The 24,774-nt window shown below is 37.6% G+C and overlaps 2 protein-coding genes and 2 long non-coding RNA genes across 4 annotated transcripts; 2 read left to right on the forward strand and 2 right to left on the reverse strand.

Moving 5' to 3' along the window:
* The first annotated feature begins 472 nt into the window (after positions 1-472).
* Positions 473-5,946, forward strand: LOC117318189. Its single transcript, XM_033873222.1, has 5 exons — positions 473-1,096; positions 1,814-1,850; positions 2,352-2,462; positions 2,717-2,761; positions 3,030-5,946. The coding sequence occupies exons 1-5, from the start codon at positions 818-820 to the stop codon at positions 3,809-3,811; spliced, it is 1,254 nt and encodes a 417-aa protein (XP_033729113.1). The 5' UTR covers positions 473-817; the 3' UTR covers positions 3,812-5,946.
* On the reverse strand, positions 5,909-7,154 carry LOC117318199. The gene has a single exon (XM_033873234.1). It carries the CDS (start codon positions 7,062-7,064, stop codon positions 5,922-5,924), a length of 1,143 nt encoding a protein of 380 aa, XP_033729125.1. The 5' UTR covers positions 7,065-7,154; the 3' UTR covers positions 5,909-5,921.
* Positions 7,155-9,059: 1,905 nt separating this feature from the next.
* On the reverse strand, positions 9,060-11,115 carry LOC117318241. Its single transcript, XR_004530316.1, has 2 exons — positions 11,027-11,115; positions 9,060-10,938 (listed from the first exon to the last, which is right to left on the reverse strand). It is a non-coding gene; the product is annotated as an uncharacterized LOC117318241 (long non-coding RNA).
* On the forward strand, positions 10,820-11,644 carry LOC117318231. Its single transcript, XR_004530315.1, has 2 exons — positions 10,820-10,931; positions 11,017-11,644. It is a non-coding gene; the product is annotated as an uncharacterized LOC117318231 (long non-coding RNA).
* Positions 11,645-24,774: the final 13,130 nt, after the last annotated feature.

Here is a 24,774-nt window from a genome sequence, read left to right on the forward strand (position 1 = left end):
CTGTTTATATTATACTGACATATCACTCCTGTTTATATTATACCGAAATATCACTCCTGTTTATATTATACTGACATATCACAACGCTGTTTATATTAGTCTGACATATCATTCCAGTGTTTTTATCAGATTGTTATATCTGTTTATAGCAAAAGCTGTCGTCTTCTGTTCTTAATCATGTCTCCTATCTGTTCACTCTACGTGTCAATGTGCATTAGTTAGTCTGGCATAATACAAGATGGTTAAGTCAGTCAGTGATTTGCTTTAGTTTAAAATGTTGAAATTGTTTTCCTCATTGAATTGTTTATTGTCAAAAAGTGAGTTTGCTATTTAGTATCGGGTATGGAAGAGTGCTTTCATTTAGCTGTTGGATGATTTAATTAGATATAGTAAATAGAATGCTTTTGATTTCTATATGAAATTATATCCAATATTGAGTAAATATGTAAGCTCGTGTTTTCGTTTCAGTATGAGCGTCACAAAGGAACAGTTCAATTTCTTCAAAATAGTAATCCTTCTAATAGAATATGGCACAAAAGTTCTAAGGGAGAAACTGAAAAATGAACTTTCAAAATGTCACAGACAATTTCAGGAATGGTTGAAAGTCTCCTGCCACGAACTGATACATCTTCACAAACTTGATCAATGTTGTAAGTGTACTTCTTCCCCGACCAGACGAAAGGAGCTTATCAATAAAAAACAGCTGATATTGTTGTTCGTTGAAGACAGAGGACAAACTTGTACTAGACCGAACAAGAACAAAGATCGTTTCTGCTGTTGTAGTTTCAAGGTAAATACAGGCATTACCGAAGAAGACATGGATATAACACTACTTTCATGCTTTCTTATCAATATTGTAAAACTGAATGTTTCTGATAGAAAATTGGTAGAGGAACTGAGAGACAAAAGAAACGGTTTGTCCCACGTGAATTCGACTACAATACCAACGGAGGAGTTCGAGAAAACATTTCAGGATATCACACATATAATCAATGAGGTTGCGAAAGGATTCGACACCGAGCTATTTGAAACGCTTCGCAGTCAGATGATAAAACTGGAAAGTTTACCACAACCCGTATCCTCTACAACGGAATTGGTAAGCAAAATGTCAGTCACATCATAATCAATCAGCAAAATACTATAGAAAATATCCGTCACAAACATATCAGATGTCCTCCGAAGTGATAGGTGACCCTGGAGAAGTGCACGGAATACGTTTAAGATAAATCTCACACAAAAAAAGACCACGACCGAAAACAATAAGGGGACTCCTGATTAATGCGGACAAACCGGTTCGTTTGTTAAATGTTATTTTTACGGACCTGCCGATGTTAATACAGGCATTGAAAGTCTTTGTCAAGGCTCGTCTGAAAACAATATATAATCGCTAGGTCCCTCCCCCTCCTTATTTTATGAACAAATAACTTTGGCCATACCGATGAAAGAAAACGGGTATGACTTTGACCATATTCGTTATTTTACTCCCACGATATTCTTTGTATTTTCATCCTAATATACGTCGTGTTAACAGAATAAGGAGCTGCCATGTTTTCTCCATGTACCTCACCATGTAAATTTCAATCAAATCAATCATGATTAAGCAGGAAAGTAAGAAATGTTGAACAAATAACTGATGCATTTATGTAATTTAGTTTTAACGTTGGATTTTTGAATTGTTTACCACATTTTGTAGACGTGATCGATTATGCAAACTGCCAAAATGTTGATTATCTATACATAAGACTATACTACAGGATATCATTGATTTGTTAACCACTACATAATCAAGTGACATTTCGTTTGTAATTTAAAGGGTGTGACGTGTTCTGAAGATGCCCAGACAAACACAGGTATGCTGTTTCGTACTGGGTTGAAGATGTAACAAGCAATCACTAATAATTGAAAAATGAGCATAATAGAGGGTGTGGATATTTTTGAATATCTAATGTTATTTTGTTAAATCCAAAGTAGATGATGCTGTGAATCAGCTGTGAGTCTCCCATATTTTCCACGTACATTGTACATTGTATTTATATATAATTTCCAATATGAATCATTTCCATGACAAAGCTTGTTAGACCTGTAAAGTTAACAGAAAACAAAATACACTTCAAAGAATGGAAAATAAGTTGTTGTTTTTTTCAACTATAGATACATATATAAGTACATATACGAAAACTTTCAAAACATATATACATAAAAAAAAAAACCTTTGTAGTGAAAAAAAAACTAGTTCACACATCTAAAATGGGATGCGAAAATGCTCTCATGTGATACGAATGTTTCCTGTTTGGACATATTTACTACACTGTGATGAATGTATAATATTGATAAACTACTTGCATATGCAGAGCCAATCAGTGACACTAAGGCCACTAGTCTCCAGGTTCAGGATTATCTACGCCATCTTAGCTGGGAAGACTTACAGGATTTGCCGGAACAAATACTGAAACAGCTGACAGGTGCGTTAATGTATTGTATTTGACTACTAGTACTCTTACAAATATTATCGGTGTTCTGAGTAAGACCTAAGTAAACAACAACATCCGATGCAACGCAAAACTCCAATAAATATCATCAGTAATTTTGTTGAATTATTCTAATGCCTTATAACAACAATTGGGCAACGTTTTATCGTCATAGTTTAATACTGTTTATTTATCTATTTATTTTTGTTCACGCTTGTCATATTTATTTTGTATCTTCCACGTTTCAGAACAAGTCGTAGGGTCGAGCCAGTCTTGTTTCCAGTCAGCAAAAGGTACGTATATATTCGACTTTTTCGTCTGTTTACATGTTTATTCTTTGGCATTTTAGAACGCGTATGACACGCTCATGTAGTACTACCAATTCTAAACTAAATGTTGAGATTGAAAGCAGTTTCTCAATTAAACAGAATTGACATCTTTGTCTTTTCCATCCATTTTATTACTTGATACAAATACAGTATATATGCAGAAAAACCACAACTTTTGTGTTACAGTGAATCCTCGCAAAATCTAAAATGCTTCGTTAATTCTTGGTTTTAGAAATGACCCGTTTGGCCTTGGATCAGCATGTGTCTCCAGAAAACGTTTTCCATCCAACTCAACAACTTAAGGATTCTTTTCACATCTTGTACACGAAACATGTGCTTCTGCTTTATGGGATAGCCGGAAGTGGGAAGACAACTCTTGCCTATGAAATAATGCTCCACATGCGTCATGACTTAACCCCTGTAATACTATCTAACCCTGATCAGGTGAAAAGCATCCGCCCTAACGATGAAGTCCTTGTCTTCCTTGATGACATTATAGGCAGGTCTGCCTACTCTCAGGACAATGCCCTTAAATGGTACCCCGTGTTCCATCACATGTATATATTGTCACGGCAAGGTAGTCCGCGTTTTATCATGGCTTTTCGTGAAAACGTATATGAAGATTTCCGCAACGATATAGACGCGTTTGACAACATGCTATTCTGTCAGGAACACCTTGTGAATGTAACCCGTATGACGTTAGTAGAAAAAGAGGAATTGCTGGGTAAATATTGCAGCGAAAAAGGGGTGGCAATATACTATGGAAAAGGGTGCGCTGCAGCAACTGATTCCCCAAAAAGCCTTGATAAGAACACTTTCAATCAGATTTGCAACACTGAAACACTGACAGGATTTCCACAAAGCTGCTTTCTTTTTTTCTTCAATGATGTATTTTTTCAAATGGGACAAGATTTCTTCAAACATCCTGATCAGTCACTCATTGCAAAAGTTGACCGGTTGAGGAAGTCAAAGACGAGCGATTCCGTTTGCAGTACGCAGTCCTGGCACACATGATGCTAACCGACGGCGATATAAATTTGCAGACATTGGCCGAAAGCGCAGACTTTAAACAAGTTACAAATGAGTTCGATCTTAAAGCGATCACGTGCAGCAAGCTTCGTGATTGTATTGAAGAAGACAATGTGCGAAGTTTGCTGCTACTGAATAAAGATGAAATTGTTTTTCGCCATCAGACAGTCAAAGAAGCTGTATTTTTGTCGTTCAGCAACCATTTTCCCGACAAGATTTTTCTTAAGTGTAAGCTTCAGCTCATACAGGATTTCTTGAGAAGTAGGTCATACGATCCGAAAAGAGGCGAGACGGCTGTAATACTGCAAGATCGCTGCTTCACCACCTTTTCCTCTAGAATAATTGATGAAATTCTTCAGAACAACAACTACTATCAATGTGTGCGGTTGCAGGTTTTCGAAGACAGCAGCTTTACAAAAATGTTTGTCAGTGCTCTGCTAATCGCGCTGAGAGACAGAGATGATTCCAGTGAAGTTGTAAAGAAATTACTTCTCTACTCAAGTGAGCACGGGAACAACGATTTGCTCTCTGAACTTCTCCACGTGTGTGTTATTTGCGATGATAACTGTGATCCAGACACAACGAAAGAAGTAAATATTTCTATGACGTATTTCAGAGAGGAAATACTCTCAACAGCAATCAGAAAAGGACAAGTGAAAGCCATAACAATAATTTTGAAAAAAGAGAGAAAGGTACTATACCGGTCGAAATGTGGTCTTTTACCGATCCACACTGCCATTTGGACAGGTATTCGCCCCGTTTGTGACATTCTCTGGGATGAGTACGATACGGAGACAATATGTATGCCGTCCTTCAATGACACGTCTGGAAGACGATGTATCCATTACTGCGCAATGCGAGGCTATATTGACAAGATTCGCGAGATAAAATCACAGGGTGACGAGTTTGTGATGGCAGTCGATGCTCGAAGTCAGTCAGCCCTACACTATGCTGCGTATGGTGGTCAATATCAGATATTTCACGAGCTATTAGGGTACGGTCTTAGCATAGCCGACAGGACAATAGAGAAGCATTCCGTCCTCCAGGTATTGCTGATATCATTGGACTATGACGAACGATGTAACATTCTGCCTCAAATACCGCAAAACATATCGAAGGCCATATCGGGTGACAGTGTTTTGTGGAACAGTGATTACTACAGAGCCCTAGATTACCTTCTGGAAATTCCTGGTACAGACCTGAATGACCTCGATGTTATCATCCATAAGACACATGATTACAACGTAGCTCATTACGCATGTATCGACAACGCTGATTCTGTAGTTTCGCTTCTGTTGAACAAAAGGCGTGATCTATTTACAAAAAGAAACGGTACCAGATTACCCATGGTATGGGACATCGCGGCCTTTCTAGGGAGGTTTTCCATCCTCAAAACACTTTTTAGATGTGGCTTGATTCACGACACAGACAGATCTAGTCTTGCTCGGAAAGCCAAGCAAGGCCGGAAGCAGGCACGAGCTATCAACTTAAAGGACAGGCGACTGCTGCTTAATCGCCACGAAAGAGAAAAGATATGGCCAGACTCCAGTTTCCCATTTGTAATTTTTGGGCAGGAGTATGACTACGACGAAATCGAGAAATTCCTAAAACAATAATAATACAGAATCGTAGAGTCATGATATTAAAAAAATACTATTGATTTAAAATGGAATGTTTAATATTGTAAACATAACTTTTAGCGGCAATCTCATTTTAGTGTTTTTCGCGCGTAAAACTTTTCGCTGATTGATGATTGCCTAATAGCACTTGGTTTGTATTCGTTAGGTTGCTAAAAATTGAGTGCACCAAATTTAGTAATTTTACAGTAATTAATACGAAGGTGAATGTGCGGAAATAGTTTTTAAATAATCCGAAAAAGATCGTTGTCATCCTGGTGTTAACTGATGAATATTGATTATCGTCGTTCAACATCCCTCTTGAATTTAAATAGTTACTAATAAAAACTTCTGAAACAGTACGCACAGCAGTCAACAATATATATTGAGTCAATCTGTTCAATACAATATGATGATACATTGTTTTAACGAAAAGTATGGCACTAGAGTATGGTTCTCTATGAATTGTTTATTAAAGTTTACTCTTTTTTCCATAAAATATCAGCAGGCCATTCATTCGAGTGATTTATATTTAATTGCATATTTTTCACAGGGGAATATGGTTTATAACTTCTTTCCCCGAAAAATGCCAATATCTTCTTCCCACTTAAAGCATGTTTATGGTAGTTCCATTCCATCAAGACTATCGGTATTTCTATTACATCAAAAAAGTGTAGTCCTCCACTCAAAACTTTATTTTCATAACCTTCCACGTCCATTTTGATGATAACCTTCTTGAAATTGAATCCCGGTAGTTTAATTATTTCGTCCAGCTTTGCTGTCCAAACCATATCTGGGTATTTTCCTGTCACGAGCTCTGACTTGGCCTTGTTTGCATGCTTATCCTGAAGGACGTACGCTCCGCCAACATTGTTTATCACTATTCCGAGAGTAACCTTTTGTAAATTATTTGATAATGCACTTCTTACAATTGTCACATTCCTTGTGAAGTTGCCTGCACGTAAAGATGAACAAATCCTCTGTACGTTTATTTTTAGGGGTTCGACAGCTATGACCTTGAACCCTAGCGTGGCTGCAGCCAATGTATACACGCCAATGTTAGCACCAATGTCCAAAAGAGCAGCATCTCTTTCTTCTTGTAGCAATGTACTTATCAGTTCCATTGTGTTTTGTTCCCACGTTCCTTCTCTCGATAGCGCGGCACTAACCCACGCGTCCTTTCTGGGATCATGAATATAGATGTCCACTGGACCGGCCTTGGTCTTTAGTTTTACGGACTTGAACACGGGTACATCATTGCAGATCGATTGATCGAGCTCCCAGCTACCATTGGCTGAGGGTTTTGTGTACACAATACCCACTTTCAGGTTGTTGGAATTTGGTAACTCTCCTGTGCTCCACTGGTGATTTTTTGAGGTTTTTTGAACAGAATATGATATTGGTAGTGGTAGTTCGTTTGTGTTACCCTGCCGTTGGTCACGTTGGAAGTTATCTCGAGGATGTAGTGTCATTACTTGCTGACCATGCGTTTTAATCACGCGATCGTCACTTATGTAATGATGATATAAGCTCAATGAGTTATGGGTGTCTGACCTTGTCCAGCAGATGATTAAAACTATCGTACATAGACATAAACCCGTCAAAACTTTCAGTCTATTCATTCCTTGAAAATAGATGAGTGTCCTAGAAACAAGAAAATAAAAGACGGTTGTACTAACAAAACAATAATTTAGTAGACTTAAAGAGGCTTGCCCGCAGAGAGATCAGAAAAATTGGCTAGTAGAAAAGATTTTTTACACATGACAGATTGTTGGAATTGTTGAGTTTTTCATTTTATTTTCCTTATAAAACGCTGAAAAGTGATATTAAAACCTCATTTTTTAAATATAATTTATTTAATCGCAACCCGCAATAAGTCCCCGCTATAAATTGGAGTCTAATTTGATTGTCACATCAAAGAAACAAGCACGTGCACAGTGCCGCACAGTGATAACTTCAAAGGCAGCGGCGATTTACAAAGAAGATTTGCCGTTATATTCCATACATTTCCCTCTCAGGTTGAGTTTAAAAACGTCTTTTAAATACATATTCTGTAATTGTTTTCAAGAAATAAAGTCGGAAAGCCTCTAATTTTGTCACATAGAAACGTGTACTGAAGTTTATTTAGTGATCGGAGATGTGCCGTTTACCGGTCCGTCTGCGGGTAAGCCTCTTTAAATATTTGAGTCCAACAGGGCGACATTGCCATGTCACATTTACACGTGGTATGTCATATTTAAGCATAGATTTTAAAGATGTGGATGGATATATCGAATTGTCTTCAATGTTATATCTATGACAGGTATAAAAACCTACGCAGTTCCTCTGAATGAACACCCAGGTTTGGGGTTGTCGGTCGGTGCTAGATACCTCGATTAGACGTGACAATTATATGGGGGCACCTGCTGTCATTGGAAGGTACACATATCATTAATGTGACTGCTTCGAATTAATGTCAAATATAAAGGTTATATATATATATATATGCAGGTTACAATCGCTTGGTTTTGTCACGGTATCTTCAGATGTCGACTGCGAATTCCTACTCAGTCCTTGACGCTGGAAATGTATAACACACTAATGATTGACGGACATTGTAAAGGGGGGGAATTATCTTTGATCTAAAGGTGGCTCTTAATTAGAAGTTCATTTATGAAACCGAAGTCTAGAGAGGCATTCAATTACTAATATACTAACAGGTATCTGTACTCACCTGGTACTTTATGTCTGTTATAGCAGTCTAACATTGATCCTTCATTAAGTAAACACTAATACAGACTACGCAGACAATTCTATAATAGGGTTAAAACATTACCCAGGACTGAGTTATTGTTACGTTCAATATAATTACTGAACCGCATATTTAAATATACCCCGGTATACCACAACCGTACGACTGTGATATAAATAGCTTCCTATTGTACCTGCTTAATTAATGTTAATGGTGCTCAGGGGCACAGAGGTAACACGCTTGTTTTTCATCTAGGCGGCTGGGGTTCGATTGCCAGATCGGACATGAAAAGGTATTGGGTGACCTGCAAGATCACGTGGGTTTTTCTTAAGAACGGTTTCTTCCAACAGTTATACTTTTCGCTCGCTCACAACCAGATTTACAAACGTGATCGATAAAAACATACATTGTTTTGCAATTGTAAAATAAACAAAGTTTACAATTTAATCAGTACAAGCTGATAGAACTATAGAGGTGTGTAAGAAATGCGATTTTACTACAGAGCTCTTGCCTACACTGGTTTTATCCATCATTGAGATATGCAGAGGACTTGTATTAAAGTACCATCACACATATTTATATTGATATCTTTATATCTTTAAAAGACCATAAAACTATCAGGAATGACCATCGTTTGAATTTGTTGAACGGTTTAATGTGTGGCACAGTTTAATTTGTGGCACAGTTTAATCAGGTCCTAGATGGCTTAAATTTCGTCTTTTCGCTCAAGAAGAAAATGAAGATTTGTTAATTTTTGTTTTTGTATGTTTTTTTTTTTTTTTTAATTTTTTTTTGGTTGTGTGTTTGTTTGTTTGTTTGGGTTTTTTGGGGGTTTTTTTGGGTTTTTTTTAAAATTTTTTTGTTTTTTGTTTTTTTTTGTTTTTTTGTTTTTTTGTTTTTTTTTCGAAAAGACGATTGATGTTTCGTCTTTTCATGGCGATAAGATAAAATATGAGGTTTCTTATTGTTTTGTCTTTTTGGGGCTAAAAGACGGAAGGACGAAACGGCACAAATCAGCCAACATAAAGGTGTAATGTTGATTAAATTTTTCGTAATACATGTACATTTGAAAACAATTTCTTTCTCAGAATCACTTGTTTGATTGTTAGAAGAGTGTGGAGTAAACAAGTCGCGTACATTCACATGGTTGTAAAGTGTCGTATTTGTCGTGAGGTGAGTGAGGGCCTCGCCTATTCATATATTCTCGTATTTTCCGAAATAAAAGCATGCCATATAATTGTTTATTAGTTACATATATAGTAATAATAATTCATACATTACCGCTCGTAAACCTGTTACTGCGCATGCGTATTAGCCGAGAAAGAAGTAACATGACAGATGTAAACACGTAAACGTAACGGGGACCTGAAAGTTACCTCATGGAATTTGCCAGAATGCAGAATAAGCAGAAAGACGCAAAAGTAAGTGTCATTCCTGAGACATGTGTTTGTTTACTCTTGCCACGTGATCCATTTTCCTTTGCTACGGAAGTTCATGACTTCGTCACGTGACGGGCCATGTTACCTGTTCGGCTTTCCTTGTTATAAACAGAGCGTGATCATGTTTGTAAACAACACTCAAGATAAACAATGTTCCGACCCCGAAAATATTTACAAAAACAACAAATCTGAGGGTGTAGACGCGTGTATCGCTTAATTATCTTATTATTCATAGGCCGAATTCTACAATTCCTGATTTTGAAATCTAAGGTACATTTTATGTAATAGTCCTTATAAGCGCAACAACTGTCAACCACACGCAGCCATCCATATTGATATCATCTGAATATTGCTGCAGTTACACGTATCTGTCACTTCGTTAACCCCATTCCAAAATCGTGCAAGAATCGGCCAATTAAATTGACTCTATATTCGATATCCTCAATCTTACAGTTGCCTCCCTTACAGCAATCAAAAAGCAACCCCGTGCACTTAACCACAAGAAATCTGTCTTCTGTGTTCGATTTATTGGCCGTTTTCTTCAAAAGAAAATGGTATTTAGAAATTGGTGGCAATGTTAACGCTATGACCACTCACTCTGACCACAAATGTCACCTATAACGTAAGCCTACAGTACTTAGTATATCTCCCAAACATATCAGCTGATCAGCATCCGCCATGTATCGTCCACAGGTACTTGTGGACATGATTATGATCGTCATCGAATGCTGTTTTTGAAATATTGTGACAACACGGGGTTTTGTCAAATATGCGATATGAATCTATTTCTCTCAAAATTGTAGGTTTGCTTTAATCAGTTGGACACTTAATACCCCCGTTAATAATCTTACTTACGGAGTTTTTATCGTGTAAGTCGTCAGGAAATTCATGTATTGAAACACATGTTCCCGCTCCAGAGCGCAGCCATGATGTTTATATAACAGCCGTAAAGCTAGCATGTATGTGAACTGTTTACGTTTGCGTAGTTTCGTATTTTGTACTACCGTAATATTTACAAGATATTTCTTCTGTGCGTGGTAAAGGTATGTGAGTTAATAGAGTTATGTTGTTGGGTTATTGCAGGGTTTATAGAACTTAAATTATATTTATTATACCATTACTTATGTGTTCAAGATTATCAAGCGAATTCCAGCAGTTACCAGCGAATATTCCTATTTTAGCGGGCGATTAAAAACAGTCAGTTTGCGTTCGTCTGTGTCTGATGTCAGTTGTGTTTTGATTAGGTGGGTGTCTAAGCGATGGACAAAGAGGTGTTTCCTCAATTTCAAAGCTTGTTATGTATTTATGTATTTGGTTAGGTATACTCTTTATCATCTTCGCTAGCCAAGGCTTCTGATTACGTTACACTCCACGAAGTGTAACGTAATCAGAAGCCTTGGCTAGCGAAGATGACTCTTTATGTGTGGGGATGGGTTTATGTAATTTAATGTGGGATTTTCGGGAATTTGTTCTTGTAGCAGAATTTACGGGATTATATAAGGAATATTTTAGAATAATTAGTATTATTAAATATTAAGGGAAATTGTTGTATTTTCACAGATTTCTGGAAGCTTTGAAGTTTTTATGAACAAAGTTTAAGTGCATGTAGTTTTATTAGGTAGGATTTATTCTGCTGATGTTGAGTATAGTTCCATACACATTTGGTTAAAAATGAGTGAGAATTATTTATTAATTTATTTCTACAAATACTAGTTGAAGAGTGATATTATACATTAGTTCAGTAGTTTGATTCCTGTGGTAGATTATTTACCATATTAATGTTAGTGTTAAAGTACCCAAGTTAATAGAAAGTTTGTATTTGCCAGATAAGAATTTTTATTGTTGTTATCAGTCAGTCAGTGTTACAGTTTTAGAGAGTGATTCATGATATTAGTGAATACATAATTCATTAGGGTGGAAAAGATAGTTTAAAATGTAAGGTTAAGAAACAATGTCATGTAAGAGAGGATCAAATTATTGTCATAAATGGAATATTTTATGTCTCATAAATAAATGCCTAATTGTACTGTAATTTGGTATCTTGGTTGTCTCTAAGAAGTTATAAGCTATTCAGGTGTTTAATTGGTGCAAACCGAGTCGTCAGTTTAGGGTAGTTAGGCAAGAGTCTCCTACCCGTCCTATATACTATTGTGGCGGTAGCCACGCTACCACAGGTTATTTTCAAGCTGAGTCAGGATACAGAGTCCTGACCACTTGACCGTCACAATATTTCTTTCTCTTGACCACTGAAATGCACACCTTGCTGTTATTAATGTAACGATACTAGTAACTATATTTTACACTTTTGAGTAAAATCGGGGACATGTATAGATTTATTTCTGAGTATGTGTTTGAAGCGAATGTTTTGCTATCAGCCATTTTGGATTGGAACTCGAAATGAAGCAGTGGAAAGGGCGCCAGAACAACTGAGGCTGGAAGGAAAATGTAAACATCCGGTACTACTGCGCATAATGACGAAAATGTAAACATCCGGCAGTGGCACTGTACAAAGTATTATCGCTGACCTCTAGCTGTAGAATTGTCCTTCTCTACGGATAGGACGCTGGGTCGTTTTCTGTTTCTACGAATCAGATGTAATGATACAACACAGCCATTGCACTCGACCACATGTTCTTTATTTTCCACACTGCGCATGTACAATACATTTATACATCCGGTTTCCGCTAAGGGAGTAATCATTATTTTATATGGCCAGCGACTGGCTCATTATCTTTGTAGACACTGCATTCCCTCTTCTTCTTCTTCTTCTTTTTTTTTCTTTTCTTTTAACAACAGTATAATCAACTGAATGATCACTACCTGTATACTATAGAAACTTAAACGATAAAAATAAACAATTATGACTAGTTATCTGACTAGATACCAATGTGACTAGTAAAAACAAATTTATACCACAAGCGAATGAAACATTTTTTCCATGTCCATTTGTTGTTGTTTTTTTTTTTTTTTTTTTTCAAAAAAAATCTTAGCACTATTTCCTAATATTTGACATTTCAAACCCCTCAAACTTAGATGGCAACTCGATTGTCCTTGTTGGTCTACCCTCCTTGTGAACACTGTCCTGTTCAGCGATATCTTGTTCACGCGTCCCGCGTTCACAGTCAACCACTGGTTCACGTTCTGGTTCATGCTCATAACCAGGTTGCTGTTCAGATAAACTCCGTTCTGGTTCACGTCCAAGTTGTTCACGTTCTAGATGGTATTCGCGTTCACGGTCTTGTTCGCGTTCATAGTCCTATTCGCGTTCAAATGTTGGTTCGCGTTCAAATTTTTTCAGATGTGAAGAATTTCTTTTATACCGAACACCATTCCTCTCTACAGTGACACTATTACCATATTTGTTGACAACGCGATATGGTTCAGACTCGAATGTTGCAGTCAGTTTATTCTGGCGTGGTTGTTTCAAAAGTACCTCATCTCCCTCATGGAGATCACGTTCGCATGCCTTGCGTCGCGTATCCGAATAATCGCGATTGTCTTTTTCTCCGCGTCGCGATCACTGACCTCGAAGCCCTCAATTGGATCCTCTCCAAGTGCTGGTAGACGAGTCCTCAGTTTCCTCCGGAAAAAGCAACTCTGCTGGACTGACACCGGTTACGGAATGTGGCGTTATCCTATACATTATCAGATAATCAGACAGTTCCTCTCTCAAGTCTCTCTTTTCCACTTGTGCTATTTTAAGCCTTTTCAGAAGGGGCGGTTTTGTCTTTCCACCTCACCGTTAGCTTGAGGCCACAATGGTGTTGTCTTCCGATGACTGATGTTCTCACCTGCAAGATACATTGTGAGCTGTTCGCCAAATTGTGGTTCATTGTCAGTTGAAATTTAAACTAGCAACCTATGCGTGAGAAATATTTTCTTTAGTCTTTTGATGATGCTATCAGTGGTCGTACTCTTCATCGCTTCAACCCCAAAATATCTAGAGTAGTAATCGACTACTACAAACAGAAAATCCCCTGATGGCAATGGTCCCATCAGATCAGCTGCAATCTGCTGCCATGGTCCATTTGGTAACTCAGTGCTCTGTACTGGTTCAGGTGGTGGAGGGAAACCAACTATCTGACATTATCTCTGCAGTATCTCTCAACATCACGGTCAATTCCTGGCCACCATACTTTTGTGCGAACTCTTCGCTTTGCGGCAACAATCCCAGGATGTCCTTCATGGGCCAGTTCCAACACTTGTTCTCTCAGTGACTCAGGAACAACTATTCTGGTGCCCCTCAGAATAAGTTTCCCAACTACACACAGTTCATCTTTCATAAGTTAATATGCTTTTTCCTCATTCTTTTTCCAGTTATTATTCCTTACATGTTCACGAACTCTAGTGAGTTCCGGGACTTTAGCCGACTCTCGTTCTATTTCTCGAGTTGACAATGCATTAGGACATGCATGCTGTGCTACTAGTCTTATGTAGTTTTCACTGTCGGATGCAGTATCGCTTTCCAGATTACCACCTATCTTTGTCAGTCTTGACAATGAGTCAGCAATGTTTTCCTTTCCATGGATTTGCTTGACGTTATACCTGTACGGTTGTAGAAGTAGGACCCACCTGCGTTTGCATGCACTTGGCTTTGACCTTTCCGAGTATATATATTCAGGTGGCTTATGGTCGGTAAGAAGCACAAAGTCCGTCCCGTAGAGATACAAACTGAATCTTTCACAAGCCCAAACAATCCCTAACGCCTCCTTTTCCGTTTGCAAATATCTCCGCTCCACGTCCGTTAAGCTACGACTGGCATAACAGATGATGCGATTCTCGCCATTTTGTACTTGTGTCAATACTGCACCTAGTCCAACTGTACTTGCATCTGTAATGACAGGTGTTTCTGCAGTCGTATCAAAATATCCAAGTGTCTCCGCTTTTGTTAGAAGCTATTCGAGATCACTGAAGGCTATATATCTTGTTCTGTTCCCCACTTGAAGTCCACATCTTTTCTGGTCAGCTTCCTCAATGGCTCGGAGATGGATGCGAGATTGGGGATATACCTCCCACAGAAGTTTACAAGGCCTAGAAAACTTCGTACCTCGCTGGCTGTCTCTGGCTTTCTTGCTTCTCTTACTGCCGATACTTTGTTTTCTTCGGGACTTATTCCCTTTGAAGACAATATATGGCCCATAAACTCCAGCTCTTGTAAGTTTAGTTTGCACTTCTCGTCATTCGAGGTCAATCCTTTTTCACGTAACCTGACAAACAGTTCTTCTATATTTTCATCATGTTCCTGCTTTGTTTTGCCATGGACGATTATGTCATCAAATATGTTCCTTACCCCTGTACAGCCTTGCAACGCTTGTTGTATGATCCGCTGGTACATTTCTGGTGCGCAGCTTATCCCGAACATCAGGCGCTTGTAACGATACAACCATTTGTGTGTCACGAATGTGATGATTGATCTTGAAGCCTCACTTAGTTCTATCTGGTGAAAAGCCCATTTCAAGTCTAGTTTGCTGAAAACAGTGCTCTGATTAAGGTCGTGGATGACTTCATCAACTTTAGGGATTGGATGTCTTTCGCGAATGATAGCGGTGTTTGCTTGCCTCATGTATACACAAGGTCTGATCTCGCCATTAGGCTTGGGTACTACAACTATGGGCGAAACCCAGGGTGTTGGCCCTTCTGCTTTCTCGATGATTCCTTACTGCTCCAGTTCATGAAGTTTCTTTTCAATACCTGTCCTCAAACTAAATGGTACAGGACGAACTGATTGTGCTACGGTTTGACAGTTTTATCAAAGGGTATTTCAAGCTGGAAGCCCTTTAGTTTCCGGAGTCCCTCAAAACAATCTCTTTATTTCTGAGTTAATGTCAAATACCCCTCTGAGATTGCGTTGATGTCTTCGAATCCTACTCTTAGTACGTCTAGTTTAGTAGTTGTTTCCCTTCCAAGTAGATTTCGTTCATTCCCGCTGCGTTTATGACTACAAACTCTGCATCCCTATAGGTATTCTGCCCTACTTTTATGGTAGTAGTTAAACTCCCTGTAACTTTCAACGGTTTGGTGCTGCCGTAAGCGAACAGTTTCTTGTCAGACTTCTCAGAGTAGCACTTCATCTGTTCATTTTTCAGCCTTTCCCATTCTGTTTGGCTAATAACGTTACAGCTTGCTCCAGAGTCGATAATATATTTGAAAGAAACTCCTCCAATTTGGGCCTCTGATGTCGGTGGATTTCCTTTTATGATAAAAAATGCATAATCATTCTCCTGGTCTTCCTCAACTAATCTGACAGACTTGTGACTCGACTTGCCATTTTCCGTCCTTCGGGACCCCTGTTGTCTATTATGACCTTTTGAAGTTGACTGACTGACTGGACAATGAGGATCAGAAGAAAAATGTCCTGCACTGTCACAACGATAACACCTCCTGTCATTGTTACTCTGATGAGTGTGTTTACTGTCACGTCTTGCTTGATTTACTGACTGAGAACAGATATATTCTTAGCCTGTTGTTCACTAGACCGTGCTAACGTCTGTAACTGGGCCAGTGTTAGGTCTCTCCCCCTTTGGAGCAATTTTCTCCTCAAGTGATTAGACACGCATTTTTCAATGATTTGATCCCTGATTTGTTCCTAAATATATTTCCAAAGTCACAAAATTCAGCTCTCTGACGTAACCGAGTAACGTACTGGTCTAAACTTTCGTTAGCTTGCTGTGCCATACCCTGAAACAAATATCTCTCGTACGATACGTTGACACGTGGTGTGAAGTAATTTTCAAGTTGGGTTCTGGCTACAGTGTAAACAGTTTCATTCAAATCCTGGCCCGGTGCACGTTCCGGAAAGGTGAAATATACATCTTGGAGTGCAACTCCCCCACAATGTAACAGTAATGCTTTAGATTGTTCTGGGTTTGCGACACCTTTGCCGACTTTGTATAATTCAAAAGAACGTATCCACTTACGCCACCGTACTCCTACTGAGATTGGTTCTCCGTTGATATTAAATGGTTTTACACCCATAAGTTCATTCAAAACCTGTACTTCTGCCATTTCTCCGTGTGTGCTCTTGAATATCCTCGTCGCCAATTGTAGAATTGTCCTTCTCTACGGATAGGACGCTGGGTCGTTCTCTGTTTCTACGAGTCAGGTGTAATGATATAACACAGCCATTGCACTCGACCACATGTTCTTTATTCTCCACACTGCGCATGTACAATACATTTATACATCCGGTTTCCGCTAAGGGAGTAATCATTATTTTATATGGCCAGGGACTGGCTCATTATCTTTGTAGACACTACACTAGCTGATTCACACAGTTTTACATTATTAAGCATTCACATCCATCATGAATACAAATGTCAAAAGCGCATGCATATGCAAAACGTCCTTCTGAATATATTTCAATAGTTCCAGTAAAATAACGGACCTCTGTGCACATATTGCTAAGTATGTGGTTTGAAATCAAACATACTGGATTAAAAACCGAAGTAGGTGGTGCATGGTGAAAAAGTCACCAAATATTGGCATACACAGCAAATCTACTCTGGATTCTAATAAACGAAAATTGATGTTCCTTTAAAAATAACATTGAAATTATGAATGATTTGAAAATAAAATTAGAGACTACAATTGTATACCAGGGCATCTTTGCGTAAATAAACAAACATAATCTCAGAATTGGGATTTTCTTTTACAAAAGGTTTATATGTATGTATTAAACAATTATTTAGTCATAAGTAGATAATAAGTAAAATACTCATAATTAAAAGGATGGATGATTTGTGAAAGGGTGGATTAATTCTGGTGAGGATGGCGATACACCTGAATGGTGTCCCCTTTATGGTAATGTGTATAATGCTTAACTGCTAAAAAAGTTGAAGAAATTTAAATCATGATCTCATGTTTGATGAACAATAATACCAAACCCTTATCTGCCCCAAATAGACCGAAACATCTGTGTATTACAATGACGCGTAATTAAACAAAGAAACAATAGAATAACATTACACTGTTATCAGTTTATTACATATTTACAACAACTTAACATTACATATTTAATAATCAGTTATATTCTGTTACAACAAAATTCAGAGATTCGGAAATACTATTTGGATCATTTTAACAACGGACATTAATGTTCATGATATAAAATGAAATATTAAGTATTAACACAAACACTGGTCCCAGAAATGACGGGATAACAACATGTAAACACTGCAATATGACGACGGTCCTCTGGCTAAGACTTAGGTCGACAGCTGCAGTCGCCAACAGCACACCTGCAATCGGAAACTCCCGTGCACCCTACGCCGCAATCACATGCTCCTACAATAAACACGTGAAATATGTCATTAAAACAAACTATAAGACGTAACATCAGCACGGTGGATCACGTATCCACTTGCTTTATGTTTACAACTACTGGGTAACAATACTCGTCATACTACTGACAATTATCCTAAAGAAAATGGCCTTTTCTTTATAGTACCATGAAGTAGAAGTGCCATGCTATTCTAACAATATTATTTCCATTTATACATAGAACCATTACAAGGTAGTAAGATTGAATCCATTGCTGAAATGAATGCAGTCTTGATGACAGATAAAAGGAATGACGCCAGTCACTCAAATTATATTCATATTGACAATAAATATGACCCGAAAACATTTGATAATAACCAAGATAGTGTTTTAGTCTCGTTTGTTTGTATCTACTTTAAGAGCAGAGCTGCATTAAAATCATAACATGGTAAAGGAAGAGACCACAGAGGGATCGTTGTGCCCTCTCATGAATGACATTATCAGTCCTATGAAACATTGGAATTTCCACTACTTTTCCCCTTTATTTCCTCCCCTCTTAATCATTTGATAACATATGGAACCTTCATCCTAAGAAAAATCTAAAAACTATAAAATATATCAACAACAAATTTCAACTGTAAAAAATCAAAGATTGCGGTCTGTTGTCCATTTTTATTCCTGACCAGACATAAAATTGAATGGGCACAAAAATAGAACGATGGAAACTAACGCGTTTGATATGAGAAATATCCCTTCAGTACTTTTCAACTGAAAAAACCCGAGACGGCTGCGTGTCCGCCATTCTAATATCCCGTTCAGACTCTAAATAAAACGGACGCATGCATGTGTAGAACACAATTAGGAATTTGAAGAGGAGCCTATATGCAAGGTTCGAGGAATATCCTTCGAGTACGAAATATCGATTACAAACTTCAACTGTCAGAATTGGCTGCCTGTCAAAATCGAATGGGCAAACTAGGGGACCAAGGGGAACCTAGATAGCAACGTGTACGTATGTGATGATTGGCTATCGGCACTTTAATTTTCTCGTTCAGTCGAAATTAAATAGGCACAACAACGGACCAAGGGGAACCAACAGGTAAAGCCAATTAACAAACTTCAACTGTCAAAATCCAAGGTGATCGCCTACAGGACATTTCTGTCCTTTTCAGTTTCAAACTCAAAATTGAATGAGAACAAGTAGGGGCCAATGTCAACCACTTTGTAAAGCTGACGATGATGGCCCAACTATGACTGGTGTTAATTTAAAACATGTATTAGTAGACGTGTAATTAGTTGACCTTAGGGAAACACCTTTGACGCCATATTACAACTTGATCTAGAATATATAAACTGTCAATAAAATCCATATCGATATTGGGCTGATAATGGTAGCTACGAATTATTACACTTTTTATCATTATAGTATCCCCATCTTGAACTCACCAGAACATTTGCATTTAACTCCACACTTTGGACATTGGCATGTTCCATCACATTTGCAGCCGGTAGTATCGCAGCATGTTTGGTTTTTACATTCCTCCAATGAGCAGATGGCGGCACCTGGCAATGAGAAAGGTCTTATTAAGCTTAGAAACATCTTTTAACCCACACATTCCAAATTAGCAAATTAGTGCATTTGTACATTTCCCTTTTTTTTTTTTTTTATCTGATGGCGCATTTTAAAAAGGTTGCTAGATTTGTTTACCATTTCTTGTTCACAATTATCAGAAGTTGAGAAAAATTAAACACACTTTGTAGACGATAGTAATATCTCTGAATGACTCTCTGACCACAGGCGTCTGCTACTGGTTAGTACTAATAGAAGAAAAACATAGATCCTACTCATAATTCATAGTACGAGTAGAATTTATTCATTTTTCGGCATAGCCGTATAATATTCTTTTGGCCCCAGATATGAAGCGACAGGTGGCTCTAATGGTCAGGATAAAGTATGTGATTGGTCAATGTAGGGGTAAATGCGAAATGCAGATATGCAGTTAAAGACGAAACAAAATTAAGAGTGAATGCAAGATGAAAAAGTGGATTTATTTTTTCAAATGACACATTAATAAACTGATATTCCTGATTCAAATGCAGTCTTATTATCACCAAAAATGATTCAAAAGGATTTGTTATCATTGCTGAAACGCATTAGTTCGTTAATTTATTTCACTAGCAGTTTCACATTATAACCACCAGCATTAATACTATGCCGTTTATCTTTTCTAAAGATATTTATTGTCTTATATTAATACTAGAACTAGAAGTAGACGCCTGTGCTCCGACTTAGTTTGTAAAGTGTTCATATTTAATGACAGAGAGAGTGAATCCCATCTTATAAGTCACCACTGTCACAATTAATTAATATTCTTTTATTCCTCTATATTATTGTAACGACCAATTTCAATGCTCATGAGGACAGTCGTATTAGCATTTCCTTAAATAATTTTTATAGGTTTCAATAAACATTCAAAAAAGTCTTCACATATAGAATGTATAGTGAAAATTTAGAAGATGAATTTATCTCTTTTTTTCATTCTTGTTTTCCTGTTGTTTATAATACAATCAATGAACCTTCAAACTGTCAATGGCATGGCGATTGCTTATTCTCATATATATACTGTATATGTACACCTATTCTAAAAATAATCAATATATACTGTACATAGAACGTCTATGATCAAACTTACCGTCAGACGACATCCTAGACGAGATATATATTTCCTGTTAAATCGACGTGGAACTATTGTAAAGATGTTTTGAATATGGCCTTGTGATCAGTTGCGACGTATTTATATAAAATTAAAATAATTTGTAAATCGTGTGCAGACGTTACGTGTGCAATGTTTACGTCGTGTGCAATATATCGATGACTTACAGGCCGTGTGCACAAAATACGAGAATGCACCAAAACAAACCAGTCAATGAATGGAGCCGTGTGCAAAAGGAAGTCGTGTGCATCACAGTAGTGATGTTAATTTCCGCATTGCCATTGACAACTGTGATGTTAATCGTCTTTGAATTCCCACACAGTGACTGGTAGATGGTTAGTAACGTGTGCAAGACTTATGTCATGATTCAGAAGCATTGTCAGCTTAAAGGCAAACAATGTCAAACCAAATGACTGTTTATACGTTGTAAATGATAGACCATCCAGCTTTACCGTGTCAAATCGGTTGTGGGTTACATCATAGTTAAACATCACACACTTATTAGGTTTAATTTAAGTATTGTGTAAGTCGACCGAGGTAGATAACATATATTGTAGTGTAAAATCTAACGTTTTCTACATATATGTACATGTATTTTATACTGTTAACTCTGATTTAAAGGACACCTCTGTATAAAGTACACTTGTCTATGAATGACTCAATAGACTGACTCCTTCCAATTTTTCTTTATAATGTATCTCCGTAAAGGACACCTGTCTATAAAGGACATTTTTCGGCATAGCCGTATAATTTTCTTTTGTTCCCGGATATGACGCGACAGGTCGCGTTACTGGTCAAGATGTATGTGATTGGTCAATGTAGCGGTAAATGCAAAATGCAGACATGCAGACATGCAGTTAAAGACGAAACATAATTAAGATTAAATGCAAGCTGAATAAATGGATCGGTCTATTCAAATGATACATTAATAAAATCATACTTGATTCAAATGCAGTCTTATTATCACCAAAATGATTCAAATTAATATATTTTTGTTATCCGTGCTGAAACTGTGCATTTATTAATTAGTTCGTAATTATTTTTCTGTCGCAGTTTTACATTATAACCACCAGCATTAAAACTTTGCCGTTTATCTTCTTTAAAGATATTTCTTGTTTATCTGTCCCTTTGGTTTCCTTTATAGGCAGTTTTGACTGTACAGGCATGTTGTTGATCTCTTAACGTTGCAAACATATCTTTAAAACCAATTCCTGCTAATTATAAAAAAGCTATTGTTAGATTACGTTCACTTCCCATTGTATTCGTATCGAATCAGGTAGACATAGAAATGTACAGACACCTTCTAACCTTGCCTCTGTGTCTTACTGACATCGAGGGTGAATATCACTTCATTTTTAAATGCCCCTTGGTCAGTGAGCTGATAATAAAACAAATATTAAGCCCTATCATCAAATTAGTCTTTAAATTAGTTATATCGTCTGGTACTACGGAAGAATTATGTGTAATTTAGGAAAATGTGTTCATCATATTACGAAGAAATTATTTAATAGAAAATTAGATTTTGTATGATTTACCCTGGCAATATTGAATGTAATTTTGATATTTGCAAATCTTGTATCAATAAACTGTATCAGTTTACGGTCGATAAATAATTGAATTGAATATATTAGACAGAAAAAGAATAGAAAATATGTAATATATAATGTATATATATCACGGTCATACATAGAAAGGTTAGAGATTGCTAGTTTGGAGACATACAATTTAATTTCGTTATATCTTAATCGAGCGGGAAGGTTATTTCTGGGCATGTTGTTCCTCACATGTGATTCGTGGTTTGCCAGGCTTTACCTGTAGCGTTTACCTGTGCTCGTCATCGACGAGATTGTTACCGAGCTGTTCGGACGTACTTTATTCTCTCTCGTTTGTTTCCATGAGCGAAAACACAACGACCCTATCAGAATTGAAGACACATGATTTGGCCAAATGAGGATTCTGGCATGAATATGAGTACAGCTGACGCACTTTCTCTTTTTTTGCCCCGTTTGGATTGTGCGTTGGGGAGACATAAGCGTCAGATATTAGAGTCCATGAACAGTTGACTGAGTCCGCAGTAAGGTGGACTTCAAGTTTAAGTTGGCTTCTAATGAGAAGCAATTTTCCTTTAACTTTTCACGACAGAATGAAGTGAAACGTGTCTTTTCACATATCGGACAAGGTTGTGTTCATCAAACGGTAGACATTTCAGAGGAGTGTGTGACCTCTATTTCTGAGAGTAATAATATCGAGAAAAAAAGCGGACAGGCATGATTTGGACACGGTCGATGCATACGTAGATGGGCCTATTGCTGATGGTCCTGACGACTCTTTACATCTCAGGTAGGCCAAAGCCAGAGCTACCAGGAAGACAAATGTGTCCAACAATTCTACCCAGGCCAAATTGTATTGTAGAGGAGGTAATCACCGCCGGTTACTTGGGAGATTTTTCCTAAACCGGAATGCAGCCATTCAAAATTTTCTTGTCAACGGGATTCAACAACCATTCGGAGTCGGGAACTTTACAAGATGTCCCAGGACAGTTTCCAAGGGGCGAAAACGTCGGAGGACCGGTCTGTTTTTACTGCGACGGCCCAGGGCACTAGGCAAACAATTGTACCAGGAAGATCAAGGCCTTGTCGTCCAGCAGTCAGACAGCTCCAGGACTAAAAATCTAATCTAGCTTCTTCTCAGTCGGTAAAATACGTTTCTAGACCTTGTAATGTGACATTGCATAATAAGCTTGAGACGCAAAGTGAAAGTGATGATATGTCGTTATCTCCTAAAAGCAGATTAAGGAGCTGAAAAAAACTTTTGGCAGATATTCTTATATGCTTCTGAAAATATTTGTAATCTAATAGAAGGTGGTTATTTAATACCATTTATTGCGGAACCGTCTGGTTCATTTGCTGACAATAACAAGTTAGCACTTACACATAGTCAGTTTGTAATGAAGCTTATGTATATAAGCTAAGTTTAAACTGACAAATCATAAGTCTATGTTTATTAATTTATATATTAATAAACCTTGATCTTTATAATTATCAAGAAGTACTTGTGAGGCATATTGACTTATTCAGGGTGATACAATATAGATAGACCCAAGTAGGGCCAGTTTGTTTACGGTTATGATATACAGTATCGGGGCCGGGCAGGCCTAGGTCAATACGTGATTCGATTGGTCAACAGAATTTGGCAAGCATCTTTTGTTATAGTGGGGAATGGCTAAGGCATCGTTTTAATCAGCAATTTAATAACCACTCATCTACAACATCTACAACATCTACGAAGTTAAATCATGGATATTTCTTACGGTACAAGACTTCAGCATTTGTGATTCTCTCTATTTGAGAAGTTTGCCGACTGTGGATTGTTAATAGCAGTTGCTGAAACCACTTTTGTTCGGACCTTGAAGATACTGACCATCCATCCATCAATGAACTTATCGACAAAGAACAATGTTCATTAAGCTATGTTAAGATAGACGATGCGTTTAATATAATTCAATCATTAGGAAGAAATACTACAATGTGTAAAACTGATATATCAGACGCGTTCAAACTGATACCTATTCATCCTAGTCAGTGGCATTTATTTTGTGTTCAGTGGAAGGGAAGCTATTATTTTTATAACAAGCTAGCATTCGGGTGCAGATCAAGCCCTAAGATTGTTGACACCCTATCAGAAGCCGTGTGTTGGATATCACAGCACAATTACGGAATTTCCCACATCATGCATTTGTTAGACGATTTCATCACTTTCGATGGCCCAGGCGAATGTGGGGAACACAACATGGCTCTACTTTACCTGATTTTCAACAGATTAAATATTCCCATGGCCAAACACAAAACTTGTGGTCCAGAAACTGTCATAGAGTATTTGGGTATTATTTTGGATTCTAACAATATGGAGGCACGGTTACCAGTGGACAAATTGGTAAGAATTACAGAATTATGTGTCTGTCGATGGTTTTATAATCAGGTTTGATTTTAAGTCCGGTCTTCATTATGTTGATACATCCATATCACTTTGAATTCATTGGCTTTTCGTGGAACGACATTGAAGTTAATGAATTCTATGTCTTGACGTTCTTGCCATTCGGTTTTGTCTTTTGCGCCACATAGTGTTTACTAAGATGTTGACACCATTAGTGAATAGATGGAGGTTGAAGGGATTTGATATGATGGTTTAC

This window comes from Pecten maximus, chromosome 2, assembly GCF_902652985.1.
Source record: "Pecten maximus chromosome 2, xPecMax1.1, whole genome shotgun sequence".
Taxonomy (NCBI): Eukaryota; Metazoa; Mollusca; class Bivalvia; order Pectinida; family Pectinidae; genus Pecten; species Pecten maximus.

What these genes read in the sequence shown, in the direction of transcription:
- LOC117318189 (XM_033873222.1), top strand. Translation starts at nt 818, where the DNA reads ATGGATATAACACTACTTTCATGCTTTCTTATCAATATTGTAAAACTG. An exon ending in AGATGCCCAGACAAACACAG is followed by an intron (nt 1,851 to 2,351) that starts GTATGCTGTTTC and finishes TTGCATATGCAG; the next exon opens with AGCCAATCAGTGACACTAAG. An exon ending in TTGTTTCCAGTCAGCAAAAG is followed by an intron (nt 2,762 to 3,029) that starts GTACGTATATAT and finishes TCTTGGTTTTAG; the next exon opens with AAATGACCCGTTTGGCCTTG.
- LOC117318199 (XM_033873234.1), bottom strand. Translation starts at nt 7,064, where the DNA reads ATGAATAGACTGAAAGTTTTGACGGGTTTATGTCTATGTACGATAGTT.